This window comes from Crotalus tigris, unplaced genomic scaffold, assembly GCF_016545835.1.
Source record: "Crotalus tigris isolate CLP2741 ecotype Arizona unplaced genomic scaffold, ASM1654583v1 scf7180000017764.6130737, whole genome shotgun sequence".
NCBI lineage: Eukaryota > Metazoa > Chordata > Lepidosauria > Squamata > Viperidae > Crotalus > Crotalus tigris.
In genome coordinates this window covers 2,905,246-2,925,927 of record NW_024096618.1, presented here as the reverse complement: position 1 = coordinate 2,925,927, position 20,682 = coordinate 2,905,246, and the positions used below count along the sequence as shown (strand labels likewise).

Below are 20,682 nucleotides of genomic sequence, written 5' to 3'. Positions count from 1 at the left end.
CATCCTATCTTCCCCACAACAACAATCCTGTGAGGGACTGGGCTGGGCTGAGAGCAGCTCCCCAAATCGCACTATTCTTCTGGATGATCTTCAGGAATTCAGAGTGGGAAGTGCTGTGCTATGGTGGTTCTCCTCCTTCCTCCATAGCTACTTCCTTGGTATTGGTGCAAGAGGAGAGGTCAAGGCCTAGGCCACTGCAATGTGGGTTTCCTTGGGGCTTGAGCCTCTTGCCTCTCAAACATAAACATGAAGTTTGGGAGTGGTCATCTGTCAGTATCATCAATCTGTTGATTATATTCAATTATATACCTCCACCCCTAAATGGACAGCTGATACTGTGGCAATGCCAGCCAAGATTCTCGGGGGGGGGGGAGGAATCAGCTTTGATACTCAACCCTGGCAAGATGGAATGGCTCTGGGTTTTTGGCCACCCAGCCCCAGATTCAGATATTTCATCTTTGACTCTGGACAGAGTAGCAATCTCTGAAACTATGCTGGTATGCAATTTGGCGGTCCTCCTAGAGCAGTGGTGGAGAACCTATGGCACGGCTGCCAGAGGCGGCACTCAGAGCCCTCTCTGTGGGCACGCGCACTGTCGCTCCAGTCCTAGGCCTTCAGCTGGGTTTTATAAAACCTTTTCGCTTTAGGCCTCTGCTGCTGTGTGCAAAAAAAAAAAGGTTCAATCAATCAGTCAATTTCAACTTCTCGCAGGAAAAAAAAAGATCTTGCAAAGTTGGAATTGATTGATTGAACTTTTTAGTCCCACCCAGTGTGCTGTTACTACCGCAGACACACCCGGCCAATGGGCCACACCCACCCAGCACCTGATAATGCATAAGTGGGTTTTGGGTTGCAGTTTAGGCACTCAGTCTCTAAAAGGTTCGCCATCACTGTCCTAGAGTGACTCATGTCTCCTGCTCCTGCCATGGCCAGGGGAACATTTGCAAAGATTCATCTAGTGCACCAACTGCACCCTTTTCTGGACAGGGAGGCCTTGCTCACAGTCACTCATGCCTTGGTAAATTTCCATTTGGATTACTGCAGTGTGCTCTACCTGGGGCTGTCCCTGAAGACTACCCAGAAGATTGCATGGGGGAAAAGAGAATGGTATAAACCAGCGGTTCTCAACCTATGGGTCGCGACCCCATTTGAGGTCGATCGACCATTTTTCGGGGGTCGCCAAAGGCGGCGATCTGCCATTTTCTCCCCTCTGGGGGCGGCGTCACGCCTCCGGGGGGCGGCACCACGCATGCGCGCTGTGCATGGGGGCACCGCCGTGCATGCGCGCCGTGCCGCACATGCGCATAACGTTTGTGTGACGGAGGTCGCCGTCACACAAACGTTGAGAACCGCTGGTATAAACGCAAACTTCAGGCTCTAGAAATGGAACGGGTGGCAGCTGGGGAGTGAAGAGTTAGAACTTAAGAGGCAAGGCAAGGCAGTGGTTTCCTCCAGTGAGAGCACAAATCACCCACAAGCTCCCAACCACAATGTTTTAGATGAAACTTCAACTTTGCCCCAGTTTCAAATTCAGATACTGTTGAGCAAGGAAAAGGTTGATTCAAATCTGCAAATTAGCCAGTGTCATATAAGCATGCAGACTGAGAGTTGGTTTTGAAGTTCTGAGGTCACCATGGGTAGACCTTGCTATATGATAATGGCTACTGACAAAAATCTTTTACCCCAAATTCTCTCTAGCAAATCTTAGTCTGAGATATAGCAATAACAGTCCAAAGAGACAATACAATTATACTTTATTTCTTAGAAGACCAAAGAGGATAGGAGAGGTCAAACTTACAGAAATGGTAGGACCCCTCTTACTGACTTCATACACAGCATAAATGAGAAGAGGTGGATTTCTCTTGGGCTCATAGATGCAAAAGGATATACAAAACACACCCAGAAGCAGGGAGCAGATTTTTTTTTTTTTAAAAAAAGATAAAAATAACAGAACCTTTTAATGGAAGCAAAAAGAAGAGGCTATATAAATGTGTTACATGGAATCACGGTTCCAAAAATCTCCTGCCTATATTTTTAGGTTGTGCTAGGGCAGTGTTTCCCAAACTCGACAATTTTAAAGCACGTGGACTTCAACTCCCAGAATTCCATAGCCAGCAACGCTGGCTGTGGAATTCTGGGAGTTGAAGTCCACGTGCCTTAAAATTGTCGAGTTTGGGAAACACTGTGCTAGGGCAATCTGCAAGCTGGCTTTGTCCCACAAATGGAAGTTGGGAGGACATGGAAAAATTATGAAGCCAGTGGATTGGTGACCCGTCCCAGAAAGATTGGGACTCCTTGACCCCCCATAATCAAAAAGAGGAATGGCTGTTGCACTTCAAACATTGTGGCTATGCGTGCTAGGCTGACTGCTGTTGCGGCAGCTCCTTCTACTCCCTCCTCTGAGATTTGTAGCACAGCTTTGTGTTTGGCACCGGACACGACGACTGGTTCATTTGGAGCGATCCCACACAAATCGGCATCATAGAAAAGCCCAAAATCTGAAAGGAAACATTGAAAGAATGCATAAGAAATGGCATTTCTTAGATCTAAAATTCGATCTAAATCCGCAAAACTCCATGTTCAGGTCATTTCCACATTCCATCTTTGTACATAGCTGAGATATGCTGCTTTTCCAGAATTATTTAAAGAGGAATTATGACATATATAGTATTCGTAATAACACTATTCTAATAACTGGCCATGCCCCTCCCTCCTCGTAAAGGTCTTTCTGTGATACATATTGGCAGGTCAATCCCATTCTGCAATGTTCTCTCACCTAGAATAATTAACAGCTTCCTATTTAATTAAACATTAATTAAAAGCTCCATACTGTACTCGGTCAACTTCTATTAACCTAATGTTTATGCGTGTGATATGTTTCTTATCTTTTCTCGTTACTTTCTTCCTTTCTTTCTTTTACAGCCATCTTTCCAAGTATCCTCTCACAAGGGAGGCCAAAGTGACTAACCTGAAAACAACCCTAAAAGTCTCAATAGCGTTTTCTTTTCCCCAACGCTAATGACGTTCTATTATTCAAGAGAACTTCACTGAAAACAGAACCAGGAAAAAAGTTTTTTTTTCTATTTCCCCATTATTTACCCTCCAAAGTTACAGACAGTCTTCAACTTACAACCATTCATTTACAGACCATTGGAAGTTGCAACAGCACTGGAAAAAGAAAGTGACTTAGGACAGGCACTTGCATTCATGACTGTTGTAGCATCTCCAGGGTCACGTAATCGGAATTTGGGTGCTTGGTAATCAGAATGTATTTACAAAGGTTTCAGTGCCCCAGGGTCAAGGGATCACTGTTTGCAAACTTCCCAGCTGCCTCCCAACAAAAGTCAATGGGGAAGTTGGATTTGTGATTCAGTTAAAAACTATACTGATTTGCTTAACAATCATGGCAAAAAACAGTCATAAAGTCAGGTGTGACTCACTTAACATCTGCTTTGTTTAGCAACAGAAAATCTGGTCCCGATTGTAGTTGTAAATTGAGGACTACCTGTAATCCCAGAAGCAGAGATGAGATGTGAGCCCTAATTAGCTTCACTTTTTCAAGGAAGAAGAAAATACGGGAAAGAGAAAACAAAATTATTTGTTTTCCAGCAGGTTTTGAGCAATGCCAATGCCAGGTATCCTTCTTGAGAATATCAGTTTTGGATGATGCCAAAAGACCCCTCTAGGAGCAAAAGAGATGGCAGCTTTTTTCTTCTCGGAATAAAGTTATATAATTGAAGTGAATTAAATATGGCTAGGATTGGCACTGAGGTTGTTTTTTTCTTCTTCTCACCATTGACTGACCTGATTGACTTGAAAGTAGCAAATACATTCTCCTCACCTCTAATGATCCCATTGATTTAATTTCTTAATTTTTCTTACCCATTTCTCCAATGATTTCAGTAAGATCCTGAGATGATTCCAGCTTAAATTTTGGCAGCGTTACTATTGTTGGCTTCAAAGGCAAGGCCTCCAGCCTGTTCAGAGCTGACATGACGACTGTTGCAGTGAGACGTTCCTCTATCTCAGAGAGGCTTGTCAACTGGGAGCGAGGGATGAGGATCACCAAACTCAAATTGTGATGCAACTGAAACCGGGCAACCTGACAAAGGAAATATCCATCAGCCTCTAGCCTGTCTCCCATAGTCTCACTCTCTTTGACTTAGAAAAACATTCATTTCCCTTTCTTTTTACTGTAATAAGTCTTAAATTGTACTTGCTATTCTCCATGTTCTCTAACTGTACCATTTGGGGAATGACAAGGAGTTTTGTGGGCTCAAAGACTCGAATAAACCCTAAGAAATTCCACAAAATGCTTCTTTGCAGAGAAATTCATTGAATAAGAGTTTAAATATATTGCCCAGTTCAGCAGCAGGAGTCTTGTATTGAGTAAGCAGGCACAACTTTGTTAACCTGGTGAGGAAACAGTAGAAGGCGATTTCTTATGACTTTGGAGACAGCTTTCCCCTATCTGGTGTTCTCCTGATGTGCTGAATTATGCAAATAGCATGACTAGAAATTAGGGGATTAAGGTCCATCTTATCTGGAAAGCATTAAATTGAGAAAATTGTTCAGGGATTAGAATACATACCCAATCTAGTGCCAAGCCAATTTTACATTCCTGCCTTTTCCTGAAGAAACCATAAAACGATACTTTTGCTATGACACTGAAGTTATTGTTATGTTCTTCTTACAGAAAGAGCAATATAGGCAACCCAGTCCAAATGCCTATTTTGTGGACCTCAGAACTGTAGAATTCACCCAGTCAAAAGTTAGACACAAACCACTAAGAAATGGAGCCACTGATTTTAATACTATTTGACAGAATATTAAAGTGTATGCCATCTTTCTTTTAGATTTAATGGGACAACCTTTTCTATGGAAATATAAGTCTCACCCACTTTCATGACTTAAGTATCATTGTCCATCTGACTGCTAAAAAAATGATAGTACAGTAATGTCTTAAAAGTATCACTCCTGGGAACCTAAAAATTATCTGCTTCAATACAGAATTACAATTTCTAAAGATCTTTGGACATTAGCCATAATCACTAAGCAAGATGATATTAGGAAGGTACAAGAATTGGACCCAGAATTTGAAACTAGAGTTGCGATTGTTGCCCCAAGGCAGTTTATAGGGTTCATGGTTGAAGTTGCATTTAATATTTTTGGAAGGCTGAGGTGGCAGATAATGGTGCGAAGTAGATTGGGCCATGCTTTCCTTAGTGATTCTTGAGGTTTTATGAGTTTATTTATGTTTTAAGCTATGTTTCAATACTCTATAGATTTATGATTCCACTCATTACCAGTTTTCTGCAGCCATGATCAGAGTGATTCCAAAGACGACAAATAAAGGTTCAAGGATTACATGGCTTTAGATTGCCCATCTCTTTCCCAGCAAAATGAACTGAGTCTGGCTAATGCAGAGGAATGAGAAGATGCAATCATCTAGTTATCTATCTGTCTGTCTATCACTCCCTCCATCCACCTGAATGGCATGATCAATAGACTTGTTTGAGACCTCTGAATTAATTCTGGCCTTTAAAATACTAAAAAAGAGAGAGTGCCAGCCTTTGTCCAGTCCAATAATGGTTTTTAACTCAAAAGAGCAAAAATGCTGGGCATGAAAGTGGAATACCATGTATCTCTAGAGAACAATAACTCTCATGGTATAGGTAGAGTATTTGCATTTAAATTTACTGCTTTTGTTGTTATCCCTATGCCTACTACCGGTATCTATCTATCTATCTATCTATCTATCTATCTATCTATCTATCTATCTATCTATCTATCTATCTATCTATCTATCTATCTATCTATCTATCTATCTACTATATCTATCTACCTATCTATCATCTGTCTGTCTGTCTGTCTATCTATCATCTATCTCTAAAAAGATTTAAAAATCAAATATATATACATAATGGCAACTGCGAACCACATAAAACATCAACAGATGACACATCCATTTCCCAGAACCATTTAGCTTTCCAGCTCCCTGATGGGAAAACAGCCACCTTTTGAAAGCTTTACAAAATGTCAGCATTGGGACCAGCTGGGTGTTCCAGAGTGCAAATGCTGTGATAGAAAAGCCTTACCTCCTAGGTCCTTGTTATAATTTATCTATCAAGGAATTCATGGAATATGAATATTTCATACAAAGTACAGATTAGATAAAAGGGACTTGAAAGAGGCTGTCCTAGTCATATGCACATTACCTTAGCCTGCAAATTGGGGTCAAAGTAGGAGGCCACTGGATATTTCTTACTGGTCATCATGGGTACCTTGATGGAAGGTAGACCAGGACGGTAGAAATCTTCCAAGATTGTATTCTTTCTTTTAAATATAGTTTTCCATTTGGCTGAAAAGTTAAAGAAATTGGATAAGAGGGAACCTCTTTATGTGTACATATACATATACATATGCTTAAAAGAAACAATCGAACACCAGGATAAAATACAAACAAGACCGTTTAATACACTTAGCTTTTGTCGGCTAACGTATTGTTTCTAACTGTCTTGCATCAATCTGTGTATGGCCAATTGGGGTGGATAGACCAGTAACTTGCTCAATGAGCAGAGCACAAAAATGGCCGGCTTTATAAGCAAGCTCCCAGAACGCTGACATTTTACTCTGACAATGTCGGTAGTTAGCCGATGAAAGCTAAGTGTATTAAACAGTCTTGTTTGTATTTTATCCTGGTGTTCAATTGTTTCTTTTAAATATGAGTATACTCAGAATTCATATTTTTAGCGTAATTAAGGATAACATATACATATATCTCAACTATATAAGAAAGTAGGAAGAGCCCTGCTGAATCTCACTAAAAATTAATGCAGTCTACTACACAGGTCACATAAGCTGTCATTCAGTTATGAATGTCAAAATAAATATATAAAATAAATATGCTAGTCTTGCCCAAAGGTTAGCTGCTCCACGATGGAACATTTTTGGAAATGTCTGATACAATTATTTGCATAATGCTGTAAAGAACTCTTTTTAAAGTAGAAACTGACAGCCTCAGAACATGCACTTTCTTTTTCCGGCTGCTTGTCTCATGGCTGGGTTCATACATGGAGCAGACCCAAGGGATTTTATTTTTTTACAATGGTTTGTTGAACAAATATTAGTGACCTGACTTACATGTATCTACTGTGTTTGTAGTGGTCTATAATGGGTGGGTTCAAATGTCCTGAACCCTAAAACAAAGAAAGCACATCAACTGATGCTTAAATCCAACATTGTGTGGATGAGTTTCAAGGATTAGGTAGATACACTCTGTGATTATCAATAAACGCTGACCTGAAAGCAGGGCAAACAACTTACACTTGTGGGCAAGTCTTCCCTTCAGCTCATAATATTTAAATAGTGAATAAATTTAAATTAAGCTTATATAAACTCATAATATTTAAATGAAGTAAAAAAGTGTATTAAGTAAATATTTTTTTCTTCAATTGAGCTCAGTTCTTGATGTCTTGTTGGCCATCCATGTTGCTTTTTTTAAAATAAAAATACTGAAGCAACTTGCCATTGCGTTTTTCCAGTCTGTTTTATGCTTTCAAACATTTAAAGGGGGTGTGTACCCACAAATATAGATGCAAACATTTAAATGGAATTGTTTCCCTGTTAGGGAAAGTAGGCATCCCTTGGTGTTTCACAGTTGGAGGGATGAAGCTTAATCATCTCTTTCCATTTCTGCTTCTACAGAATAATCAACAATTTGAACAGGGTTCCATGATATGTGGAACCACACCAACAGCAGCTGGGCTGGGCTTATGGGTTTCTGTACTGAGGATTTTCAATTTTCTAATCCACCTAGAGTAACTACGGATGTGTTGGACACCCCTATAAATTCATTCAATAAATAAATAACAGTTGCTAGTGTCACAATTCTGAAGAGGTACAGCATGAATCCATTTTAAGAATGATCTCAGAATAATGAATGACTGCTTTATGAAAGAGTTTGGGAACAATTTGGGGAGCCAAATGATTGCCAGACAAACCTTACTTGGTTTGTCCTTGGATTACTACTGGATACAGATCAGCATGGCAGATATTTGCCCATACTGTCATGAATGTTCAGGCCCAACTTGAAGGCCTAGCTAACTAAGTTCCTTGCATCAAACCAGGTTGCCTGATGTATCTTAGAATTTCAATGTGCATAGGAAACTGTCAATGTCACCTCAGTTATACATTGGCTACTGGGATTAGTTTCAATGGTGGGATTCAAATATGTGAACAACCGGTTCTCTGTGTGGGTGCCGCTTCTGGAAGTCCATTCTGGGCCTGGGCAACAAAAAAAAATTAGCTACTGGTTCTGCCAAAGTAGTGCGAACTGGCTGAATCCCACCACTGGACTAGTTATCTAAGGAATGCTGAATGAAAGATGGTAATATTCAAAGACAGAGGCAGCAGTATAGAGACAGATTACCAAAAAGCCTTGGAAGAAAGAAAAAGTCATAAGACAGAAGGAATATCCTGAGGAACAAAGGACTAAAGTTACTCCAAAAAACCTGAAGGGAAACAGTGTGCATCGGAGACAAATCACATTTCAGCATAGAGCAGTGATGGTGAACCTTTTAGAGACTGAGTGCCCAAACTGCAACCCAAAACCCACTTATGCATTGTTGGGTGCCGGGTGGGTGTGGTCCATTGGCTGGGTGTGGCCTGTTGGGTGAGTGTGGCTGCGGTAGTAACGGCAGACTGGGTGGGACTAAAAAGTTCAATCAATCAATTCCAACTTTGCAAGATCTTTTTTTTCCCTGCGAGTAGTTGAAATTGATTGATTGAACCTTTTTTTTTTTTTGCACACGGCAGCGGAGGCCTAAAGCAAAAAGGTTTTATAAAACCTAGCTGAAGGCCTAGGACTGGAGCGACAGTGCACGTGCCCACAGAGAGGGCTCTGAGTGCCGCCTCTGGCACCTGTGCCATAGGTTCGCCACCACTGGCACAGAGTCTTGAGGAGATGGTGCAAGAGAATCTGATGTGGCATCTGTGAGGCACAGAAGAAATTGCTAGTGTTCCTTTGAGTAAGGCCTCTGAACTGCCAAGAAGCTGTGTGAACCTTCATGTTTTATGCAAATATAAACTAGGTAGTGATTAGATTATAAAGATATAACTTGGCTTGGCAATATTTTGTAGGAAATTCCTTAAAGAATTCATTTAAAAAGATAATTAAATCTGCATGGAAAATGATATTGTCACAGTCCCCCCCTCCTCCACGTCTCTCTCCTCTTGTTAGAATTTTTGTAAAAGCAACTCAACAATGGATTGTACAAAGCTTCAACAATGGATTGTACAAAGCTTTGACAAAACTTCATGCAAACCCATACCTTTGAAAGCTGTTCTGAAAAGTAATCTTCCTTTTCCACTTATAAACTGAAAGCAAGACTGACATTTGCTTCACTTTATATTGCTCTAGATCCCATTCAGCAGTTCAGCTACTGGACGCACCAGATGAATCTTACACAATACTGGTGAAAAAGGCTCTTCAGATACTGGAATCGCCAGATGAGGCCTTTGGTGTCATGAATCATATTGCCTCTGGGACATGAGGCTCCACACTGAGCTAACCACAACTGCCTTGCACAAGCTAACCAACACATGCCAATATCCAAACTTTTAATTTCTATATGTGATTTAATAACATAACAACAGCATAACAATATAACAGAGTTATTGTATTTTTAATCCTTTAGTGATTGCCACTCTTAATCTCACATTATGCACGCTACAAAGAATACAATTATTTCTTTTTTTTTCTTCAGAAAAATGATGATGGCAGTGAGTTCTAGATTGACTGAACCCCTTTCTACAGGAAATCAGAGAGAGTAAGATGCCAAGTGCAGAATCCCTAAAATATTTTACTTACAGTGGAAGTAGACAGCATTGAGGAGTACCATTTGGGCATCAGGATCTAGGTCATCCAAGAGTTTCTTGATCTTGTTACCAGTACGTTCACTCACCCATGAGTTGATATCAGTTACTGCCTGGTAGGTGTTGTTACTAAGGAGCTTCAGCTTGGTTTGATAGAATGTACTTGTTAGATTACGAAATCCACTTCCCATCTTAAGTGCTGTGTGTCAAAAATACAGATTTAAAAAAATTCAAACAGTAGGCCATTCCAAAGCATGTACCACTTACAATAAACATATTTATAATTCTTTTTCTCCAAAGATTTTATAGTGTACTATTCATTTAAAAGATAAAGATGGATGGTTTCCCACTGTGGCTCATTTACAGAGAATATGTTATACTGTCATTAATTCATGTTCTTAAGGGACCAGAAAAGTGCTTTTAAGGAGATTCTTATATGAGATTTATAATCAATTTCTTTATAAGCTATAGAATTTCCTTTGGAAGTACTCATCTGGAAAACAGAACTGCTTAATTCATTCTTTGCACCTGTCTTTGTACAAAAGGAAACAATAATCCAACCTACCAAAAGCAGCATCGTAGGAGATAGAATAGAAATGTAACACAAAATAGGCAAGAAAGTGGTAACAGAACACTTATATACTTTAGATGAGCAACTATGAGAGAGATGTAGGTGTCCTAGGAGACCAGCCGTATTCAAACTTGGCCCTTTTATGACTTGTGGACTTCAACTCCCAAAATTTCTCAGTCAGTGTGCTTAGCTGAGGAATTCTGGGAGTTGAAGTCCACAAGTCATAAAAGGGCCAAGTTTGAAGACCCCCTATTATAGACCATCACTTAAGCGTGAGCCAGCAGTGTGCTGCAGCTGCCAAAAAGACTAATGCAGTTCTAAGTTGCATCAACAGAGGGTTAGTTTCAAGATCATGTGAAGTGATAGTACTGCTTCCAATTCTGGTTGTTGTTGTTAGTTGTGAAGTCGTGTCCAACCCATCGCGACCCCATGAACAACGTTCCTCCAGGCCTTCCTGACCTCTACCATCTTCTGGAGTCCATTTAAGCTCACTCCTACTGCTTCAGTGATTCCATCCAGCCACTTCATTCTCTGTCGTCCCATTCTTCTATTACCCTCAATCTTTCCCAGCATTAGGCTCTTCTCCAGTGAATCCTTTCTTCTCATTAGGTGGTCAAAGTACTTGAGTTTCAACTTCAGGATCTGGCCTTCTAAAGAGCAGTCAGGGTTGATCTCCTCTAGGACTGACTGGTTTGATCACCTTGCAGTCCAGGGGACTCGCAGGAGTCTTCTCCAGCACCATAGTTCAAAGGCCTCAATTCTTTTGCGCTCAGCCTTTCTTATGGTCCAACTTTCACAGCCATACATTGCAACTGCGAAAACCATGGTAACCATTCTGGTTACCATAATACCAAAAAAAAAAAAAAAAATGTTGAGACCTTAGAAAGAGTGCAGTGAACAACAAAAATGATAAAGGGTCTGGAGGCTAAACATATCATGAACGAATGAGGAAACTAGGTATGTCTAGTCTAACAAAGAGAAGAACTAGGGGTGATATGATAGCATTCTTCCAGTACTTGAATGGTTGTCACAGAGAAAAGGGAGTCAACTTATTCTCCAAAGCAAGTGAGGGCAGGACAAGAAGTAACAGGTGTAAGATCATTAAAGAGAGATCCAAGCTAGAGAAATTTCCTGACAGTAGCGAACAATTAATCAGTGGAATGACTCATCTTTGGAAGTTGTGGGTGCTCTATCACTGGAAGTTTTCAAAAAGAGACTGGACAGCCCTTTGTGCAGAATGGTATAGGATCTCCTGCCAGGGATTGGACTAGAAGATCTTCAAGTTTCCTTCCAATCCTATCATTCTATGTATTAATATGCTATTTATTGATTTGCACTATGGGAAATTATCTGAATAATCAACTTCCCATAGCCCAATTCTATAAACAGCAATTAAATAGAATCCTGCTTATGGATCCAGGTAAGAAGTACCACAAAACATATATTTATGGGTGCTCAGAAAAGGGAAAATCAACAACAAAAATGTTCAATTACAATAAGTCCAAAAATGTCACTAGAAGAAGAAAGGAGAAGCATAATAGTTTAAATTACTGTGCCTTCACTTTTGTTCTGCTGCCATATTTTATATTTGTATGTTTTAAAAACATGCCAAAGTTATTTTTGGACTGAGTCTATCAAAGGGGCAAAGAAAATATAAGTTATAATAATATCATTAAAAGGTTCAAAATTCACAAATGCTTATAACATACTTACACACACATACACAAACAAATCTTTTTGTAGGGTCTTAGGAATATATGAATAATAATAAAAAAGAAACTAATACCAGTAACATTTGTTAGCTAAAAATCCAATTATAATAAGTTAGTTTTTTCAAACCTTAAAAAAAAACTGTAGAAACTGTGGCCCCAAAGGGTAACAGATTAGGGAAGGCTACTGTGGCATTTGCTCATCAAACTGAAAACAGGCTACAAAAGGCTTTTACAATTTTATCTTGAAATTTCCCTTAGGGTAGACTGGTCTAGAGTTTAACCTAGTGATGAGACCAAACATCTGGCAGAATATATCTTATACTTGTACAGAATTTAATTGTACAAGCTGAAGTACTGTAAGAGAATCTCAACTGTAATTTCCAGCACAAGGCAGACTTCAGTTGTGTTCCAAGAAGATTTTTCCATTTTGGAACACACTGACCTCTAAAAACCAGGCCTTTAGTTAAAAGAAAACCAACTGTTTACTCACCTGATTGGTAAAAAATCGCATTAGCTGAAGTCAGGGCTTCGGACTTGCCAAGTACTTTCAAGGCTCTATGCACACATGCAAATTCTTTAGGATAGAACAGCAGACTCTCAAGACGATCTTTAGTTTCATCACAGGCTCCTGAATGACAAAAATATGTGTATGGAGCGGTTATTTGTCATTGGGCAAATACAGATTTTTTTTTCCCTGCAACCTATTTATTTACTCTTTCAATGCCCAAATTCTTGGATTTTGGACAATTACTTTTCAAGGCTGCCAAGTGTTAACTCCTGAGCTTGATTCTGAGACCTAGACACATGCTACCTCTTCACTGACCTTACCCTTCACTTTAATGGACTTTCATGTTGCAAAGATCACACCTGAATGTTTACAGTGTGTGGATAAACCAGTACCAGTGTTTCTTTTTGTTAATGAAGTAGACTGTACATTTTCCGGCTTTATTAACACAATTTCCAGCAACAGAGAATGTTAAACTCATGTGACATTAATCACTAACCATTGGATGATTTAGTGTGACAATGCTCAACAGATTTCCCAGCTTGTTTCCAGCATTTGAGGTGTGGATTAAGTAAAAGTGCAGCAATTGTTTCTTCTCAGATATAGTAACACAGTCTAGGGCCCTCAAATATTTTGGACCTTAACATTGTCAACTTTTGGCCACTGGCAAAAAAAGTGTGGGAGCTGTAGCCCAAGATACCTGGGTGATAGCTGACTGTTTTGTTTTCTGGGGAGCAAAAAAGTGCTTAGACCAGAGAATAAGTGATTCAGTTTGCAGCATTGGCTCATGTTCTGTGGGTAAGGCCCCATAGAAGGAAAGAAGTTAGGCAAAAATAGTAAAACAGATTGGATGAAAGGAAGCTGGAATTTGATTGTTGGCGCAAAACCTTTTAGTGAAAAATGAATGGTCTCCCCAGGGGATTTCAGCAATAGTAATCAGAATAATAAGATTGTGCTTAGCTGCCTGACACAATATAGACACAAATATATCTTGAACAAATGCTGCAAAAAAATCTGTCCAAAGATTCATTTAGATTGCCAATGATTCCCAAGTGAATGTGGCTCACTTCTAGAAAGATAGGAACTTTATACTTAGTTTAAATGAAGATGCCCCTAGTTTAATACTATAGCTTTCTTACAACAAGAACGAGATGGGAAGATAGAAATGTGTCTACTGTATTAGCAATGCTATTTGAAACAGGGATGTGTATGACAGATAGGAAGGATGTTTCATAACTTAGGGATTTTTTTCAGAGAAACATAATATCTTAGAAAGTATGAAAATATATGAATGTATTTTATACTAAAATGTAGTATACAAGGGAACCTTTCATGCAAACATAATTCAAGGAGCTAACACATAGCAGGAGACCCACTCACATTGCACTGCAGGTCCTCCAGGTAAGGAGAAATAAAGATGAAGAGGAGATCCCAATGGCTTATTCTTACCTAATAGGAGATTGGAAAGCGTTGTTATGATGCTAAGGGGTGAGAAAACCAAGTTGCCATCATTTTTCTGGACTGCTATTTTATAGAACTCAAGCGAAAATCTGGACAGAGCCTTAGCCAGCTTCTGCTCATCTTCTGCAGTGGATTGGGCACAGGCAGGCCACGGTTTCCAGCGCTGTGAGCATGAATCGGGTGGGCAACTGGTATCAGACACTGTGGGAATTGGGGTAGTATTTGCCGTGGTTGACCTTTCTGTTGAAACTTCAGTAGATTCTTCTTTGACATTTGGAAGTTCTGGATCCTGATTTTCAGGGACAGTCTGTTCGATTGTCACAGTATTAGTATCATTTTTTCCATTTTCCACTATTGGTCCTTGTGCATCCTCACCTAAATTGAACTGTAAAATGTTGATATTAAGTAATAGTGGATTACATTTATACAAATATGAATTTGTGCTTTTTTGTATATCAGCAAAAGCAAAAATAATTGGCAACTCCAAATATCTAGGGTTTAAATAAAAAAACAAGCAATTTGGCACTGTACTGCATGTTAATCACAATTAAATGTTTTGACATTTTGCAGTTTAGATGGATTTGACATAGAATCGGTTTTGGAAAACATTTCACATAAAAGGAACTCTAAAAGATTAAACTGCAATACCTTGTTCCTTAAAACAAAACAAAATAAATTAGAAGTTTAAGTTCAGTACAAGTTAGGGTTTTGAACAGGCTGACACACACAGCCTGCTGCATGGCTTTCATTTGATTTATACTGCTGAGTTTCTCCAGGGAAAAGTCGCAGGAGAATGGATTTTCAGAATGAGACAGTCCTGGACACTGATGATTGCTGTAAGCAGATGAGACATTTTATCCTAAATGGTTCTTTCTAAATTTTTGGTTCTGAGACATGGAAAATACATATCTTCTCCTGCATGCTGACCAGAGAGCATAAATAAATGTTTTCTTTTATTTCTTCATGACCATATGGTAATTGTTTGAGATGTATTAATAATGTTTCTAAAGCAGAATGAAAATGCTGCTGGGTAATAATGCCTTAATAAATTTAAGATAGTAGAATACCTAAATTTTAAAAATAAATTGACTATTACTTTCAATGCAAAAGAAAGCAGAGTTAAAAATTCCTGTTCTGATCTCCATTAGCCAACACACCTGATTGTCCTCTTCTTCAAACTGTCCTTTATCCTCAGTGTTGGTATCTGAATCCAGAGTTTGCTCGGTTTCTTCACTTCTCTCAGCCTCTTGAAAAGGAGTAGGTGTTATATCATTTCTATTATCTATCTCGGCAACGATGCAAGTTTTCTTAAAAAAATAAATCCTCATTAGATAAATCAATGTGGTCTGCTTTCATCATAAACAATACCTTTTCTTTCTGATTTAAAAGAGAAGCTAGTTACTATATTATGTTAGTTTTAGTTCAAAGTTGGGAGGAAAAATTAAAGGACATGCCTTTTGAGAATGAACAAAATTGTGTTAGTAGTTAGTTGATAAGAGTTAACACAATTGTGATCTGAATTTTGAATCAGACCTGCTCTCCCGACAACCATGATGTGATTCTCTGCCAAACAGTTTCATCCTGGCATTTGTTTAGTTTAGATTCTTCAGTCATCTCAGCAACTGTTTCTCTTCTGTATGCAACCTTGATGGAAGGCGTGACGGAGAAATACACCCCTGTTATTTAAATGCATAATCTTCTAAATCCTAAATAGTAACCATGCATTTCTTATATCAACAATGCTTTCTGATTTGGTTAACAAATAGATAATTCAACTTTTTAACAGTCAACATTCAAATCTTCAATATTTGAAGGAAGAATACTCTCCTGCCCTAATAATTTATCCTTAAAAACAGACTTAGATTTGCTGGCAACAGGCTGAGGTGTTGTTGTCTATTCTTCTTTTGTGGAGAGGATTGTCTTAAATTCAGACATTCTCCTTTGAGATAAATATATGATGTGCATGCAATTTGCACTGTCCTAGAAAACATTGAAAATTGAACTCTAATTTGAACCACGAGGTGGCAGTGTCAGGTCACAAAGGACCTGAACTAGGAATCCTATTGGCTTCTTGGTTCCTCTCTAGGGAGTTCACTAAGGACTGTTTTTCTCTTGGGCATGTTAATGTGCATTTCTCCAGTCCATGACATGGCAGAAGAGTGTGCTGATATAGAGTGTACTGCCCTGACATCTGAGTCCCATTGAGCGGCAATGCAAGACTAGTATGTGTTGCTGTCCTTAACAGTTTTAATGAAGACAAATTAAGGAAAGCAATTGGTGCATTTTTCTGGCTTTGTTTCCTCTACCATTAAATACAATCTGCTAGTAGGAGACCATCTAGCAATTGCTCTCACTAATGCATTGGATGGATGGGTTGGGCAAATAAGGGCAAGTGCTTTGAGCAATGGGCTTAGCCAGCTGTTTAGTTGTCTAACAGTTTATAAATATGGAGGTGCTCCTCCAGTTTCATAATGTGTCCCTCCTTCACATTTTCAACCAGGCTAGTTTTGGACACGAGTTTAGTGCTCTTTCCAAAGTAATTAGGCCTGTGTTGGAAAAGGTGACAGGCGTGGAGGTGGGTTCATGAGAAACATCGGGGTGCTCTTTCCCACTCACCCCTCAACTTTTTCCCATGTCTGTGACTTGTCAGTTAGGCTAGGCGCAGAGGGGGACTCTGGGATGGAGAAGGGGGAGTCCAGAGCAATAATGATTGTTGCAGGAACAAGTGCTGCAAAGGAAAGGCAGTGCTGGCGATGACCGATAAGGGAATAGGCAAAATGGGCTGCCTAATCCCTGGCCCCATCAGGGAGTGAAGTTGGGGTTGCTGTCTGTGCCCTGGATAAGAGCTGCAGCCAGGCAAAAACGCTTCCCACCACCACGTCCCTCGTGCAATCATACATTCACTCACAACTGTACTCACAAGCATCCAAGCCTATGATAATGGAGCCACACTCTGGTGTTTCAAGGGGAGGGGGCGATGTCTAATGGCAGCTTCACCTGGCCCAGACCCTTACCTTACCATGGCAAATGCTAAGACAGAGGGGGGGGGGTGTAGGAGGAAAAGTGATAACCAAACAGGGAAGTAGAGGCAACACCTGGAAACTGGTAGCTATTACAAGCAGGCAAGAGGATTCAATTGCCAGAATCACAAGCTACGTTGGGCAGCATATCCTGGTGAGGCTGTTGCCTAGAGCTTGGAACTTTGCTGGAAGCTCAATAGCAACCAGAAAAAGAGCATCCACACTGAAACAGCACCTCATCCCACCTACTGCAGGGCCTTTTGAAAAAAATAATAACGGTTGTTTGCTACTTTATAGATGTTAAGATTTCATTTGAACTGAATATTAAAGAATTGAGTATTGAAGGACACAGAGCACAAAGGGCTGAGTAGCAGCAGCAGGTCGCAAGCCCTAAAGGATAGAGTTGGCCCAGAACAGTAACCTGTTGTTGGGGAAAGTGTGTGGTGCAATAAAGCACTGTGTACAGATTTGCTATGCTGTGGTGTATCCAGTGCTTGGAAAGCAAAGAACCTTCACACAGCCCAAGAAATAATAACCAGAAAATGGTCATAAAAAATCCTCATAGCCAGAAGCATTAAACAACAACAACAACCCTGCAATGCATTTATTGGTGACAGAATCAGCTACACATAAGCTGCCAGAATGCAGTTTTCTCTCTTGTTTCGGACTATCTTCTGAGCACTACAAGACTAGAACTCCCATCACTAAAGCTGTACATAGGAAAATTCATATATGAAATCTAACAAGTATTATAAAAGCATTGGTAAGGCACTACATTGGTAAATGCCAATGACAAAGTCAGATGTCCATTCTCCTCTATAGTCCTACTAAAAAATGGGAATGGATGGTAGTGCCCAGTAATCAGAAGGGGGTTTCCTACACCAGCTTAAAAGGGCCAAAAAAGCAGGGCAGATCCCAGCCTCTAGCTGCATGATCAACCACATCAGCAGTATTTGGGTCCCAGAGGTTTGCCACCATAACCTTGGCTTGCTCCTGTGACTGCAATCTTTCTAGTTTTATCCCAACCAACATTAGGATGTTGCATACTCTCAGAAATCGAATAAAAGTTTAAATCTTCTCCATTGCTCTTAATAAGGTAAATAACTGGCACTCACCTGCTGAAGACTCGATATGGCCATAATGGCCAAACACAGAAGGACCAGCCAAGTCTTCATAATGGCAGAAAGCCTACCCAAAAAATGACTCTCGTTTTTAATCCCAACCAAAGATGGAGGCCTCTCTCCTACTTCTCTGATCTTCTTCCTTGAAAAATATCAAAACAGTTTCTTGCTGGAGGAATTCTGAAGAGCAGCCACTGGTTTTCTCCCCGTCTCAAATAACTCCTTGTTGTTCTTCTCTAGCTGTTGGCATGTTCCTCTCTCCCATTTTTCGCAATCTCTGATCATGTGATTAAGCCCAACTTAGTTTCACTCTCTCTGGGGGAATTCCAGCAGTCCAACAGATCTCGCTGGAAAGAAACAATTAGAAAAATATGATGAAATAAAGAGATTTTTCAAACAAGGAGGGGAAACAGGAAGTTCTCTGATGGAAGAAAAACAGGAGAACAAGAAGCAACTTTCTTTGTGCAAACTTCTAATAGATAATAGAATCAGACAGTTGTGACATATATTACCTTACCTTGAGAGAATGGCACAAGAGGAGTGAAATTGGAGGACTATGAACAGTCCATTGGTTGGCTTTAAACATAATCAGTTAAAAATTAAAGATGATTGATTCCCCTCTCAGTGAGGATTCCTGTAAATCAAGAGGGTGGGGATAAAATAATGGGTCAGCCTGTAGAATATTCTATCATGAAGAAAAAAGAACGATAACATTGGTAAACAATAGCAAGCTGTACCTGCAAACTGCTTATTATGGTCTCGCCGCTTATTTTAAAAAGATTGCTTAAATCAAGTTAATGTTTTTGCATAGTGTTAAGTTTGTTTTGAGAGGGCTCTGTGAACTCAGAAGATAATTTAGTAAATGACATTTTGTAGCTGTAAACTTGATCTGGAAATGCAATCTATAGGCTACAGATTTTTGTATGGAAATAACTTCAATGAAGAGAAGTAACAGCAGGCTAAAAATCTCCACGTCTCATAATCATTCAACTGTGTATATCCAGTTTGCACTTTATGATCTTTGGTTGCAAACATGTAGCAAAATGCTATGATATATATGTGATTTATATTCCTATTCAATTATATGTATTAAATCTCTTCTCATGTAGCAAATCCAGCACCCAGTTCCTCCTTTTCTTATTTCACTTCACAAGCGTGTTCACTTGTTCTTGATCTGAGTTTTCACGTAACTCCCTCTGTTGAATTTCTCAAGTTCCTCCAAAGTCTTAAAACCCCTTTATTCTACTAGCACTTAAAATATTCTTGATAGGTGCCAGCACCAATATTGTGCACAAAGTGTCAGAAATTATTTCTCTTGTGCCAAGAGAAGACAGAAAATAGTACTTTAAAACTGGAATGGCTAAGGAGTGGGTGAGGGAAGAGATGAAGATGAAAATTTAGGAGGATATTTCCTCTAGAAATGGCTAGAGGCTGTGTTGGTGCATTCAAGGACATGTCATAAAGTGATTGGTTTGGTTTGGTTTTAGCATGTTGCGTAAACCCAGTCAATTATGGATTATTAGACAATAAATAATGGATACACGGGTGTGGCTTTTGTAAAATGTGAACTCAGCCAGAACATGCTTAAAAAGATTATAACTAGAACACCATATTTAGCATTTATTTAGATAGTTTTCAAGTATTACAACCAATACTCTTATGCTATCTTTATATCATGAAAGGACCACTTTCTCAGCTACATTAAACAAAATGGCTGTGATCCACAAAAGCTTATAAAAGTGAATATATCTGTCTTCACTGTGCTATAAGAAATATTTTTGTTTCTCCTGCAAAAGATTCTTGATTCTTCTCCTCCCCTAGACTGGCAACACTCTTGAATGTCCTCATGAAGTTATGAACTTCTGGGAGTCTTCATCCACTAAGCCAATTAGCTTTAGAAGGTAACTGCTGCTGCTACTCTTGCATTTTACATCATCCCATGTTCATCCATAATCCATGGTTTACAAACTATAAGAGGGGGAAGAAGATATGCAGATCAGCTGAGCATAAGAGTGATACAATTACCAGTGGATTATTGCATAGTTTTATATCTGAGAATAAAACTAGACCAGAGAATTATCCCCCAGCACATGGCTTCTAAAGGAAAACAACAACAGAATAACACAGTTGGAAGGGACCCTGGAGGTCTTCTAGTCCAACCCCCTGCTCAAGCAGGAGACCCTATACCACTTCAGACTCTATATCACTAATATTAAGCTTCATTTGCATTTTCTAGAAATCGGCTATGGTACTCATTTAGAACAGGATAAATGGCCCTCCATTCTGTTCCTACTATGATCATTCATGGGAAAGACTGAAATTAGAATTTCAGCAACCGAGCATTATGCAGATTTAAACAGATCTGCACATAATATTCCAGGTATGGTTGTACAATTTATTATTAACTGGAAAGTCA

General features: G+C 39.5%; 1 protein-coding gene across 2 annotated transcripts; it reads right to left on the bottom strand.

Annotated features, from left to right (window-relative positions):
• Nucleotides 1-1,737: 1,737 nt before the first annotated feature.
• On the bottom strand, nt 1,738-18,733 carry SERPING1 (serpin family G member 1). 2 transcript variants are annotated; one of them, XM_039341197.1, is made up of 9 exons: nt 18,261-18,732; nt 15,659-15,769; nt 15,283-15,432; nt 14,114-14,510; nt 12,650-12,787; nt 9,872-10,075; nt 6,219-6,361; nt 3,883-4,102; nt 1,738-2,498 (listed from the first exon to the last, which is right to left on the bottom strand). In XM_039341197.1, exons 1-9 carry the CDS (start codon nt 18,318-18,320, stop codon nt 2,248-2,250), a joined length of 1,674 nt encoding a protein of 557 aa, XP_039197131.1. In that variant the 5' UTR covers nt 18,321-18,732; the 3' UTR covers nt 1,738-2,247. The 2 variants fall into 2 exon arrangements, with proteins under 2 accessions (XP_039197131.1, XP_039197133.1); XM_039341199.1 differs by lacking the exon at nt 15,659-15,769 and having other exon boundaries at nt 18,261-18,733.
• Nucleotides 18,734-20,682: the final 1,949 nt, after the last annotated feature.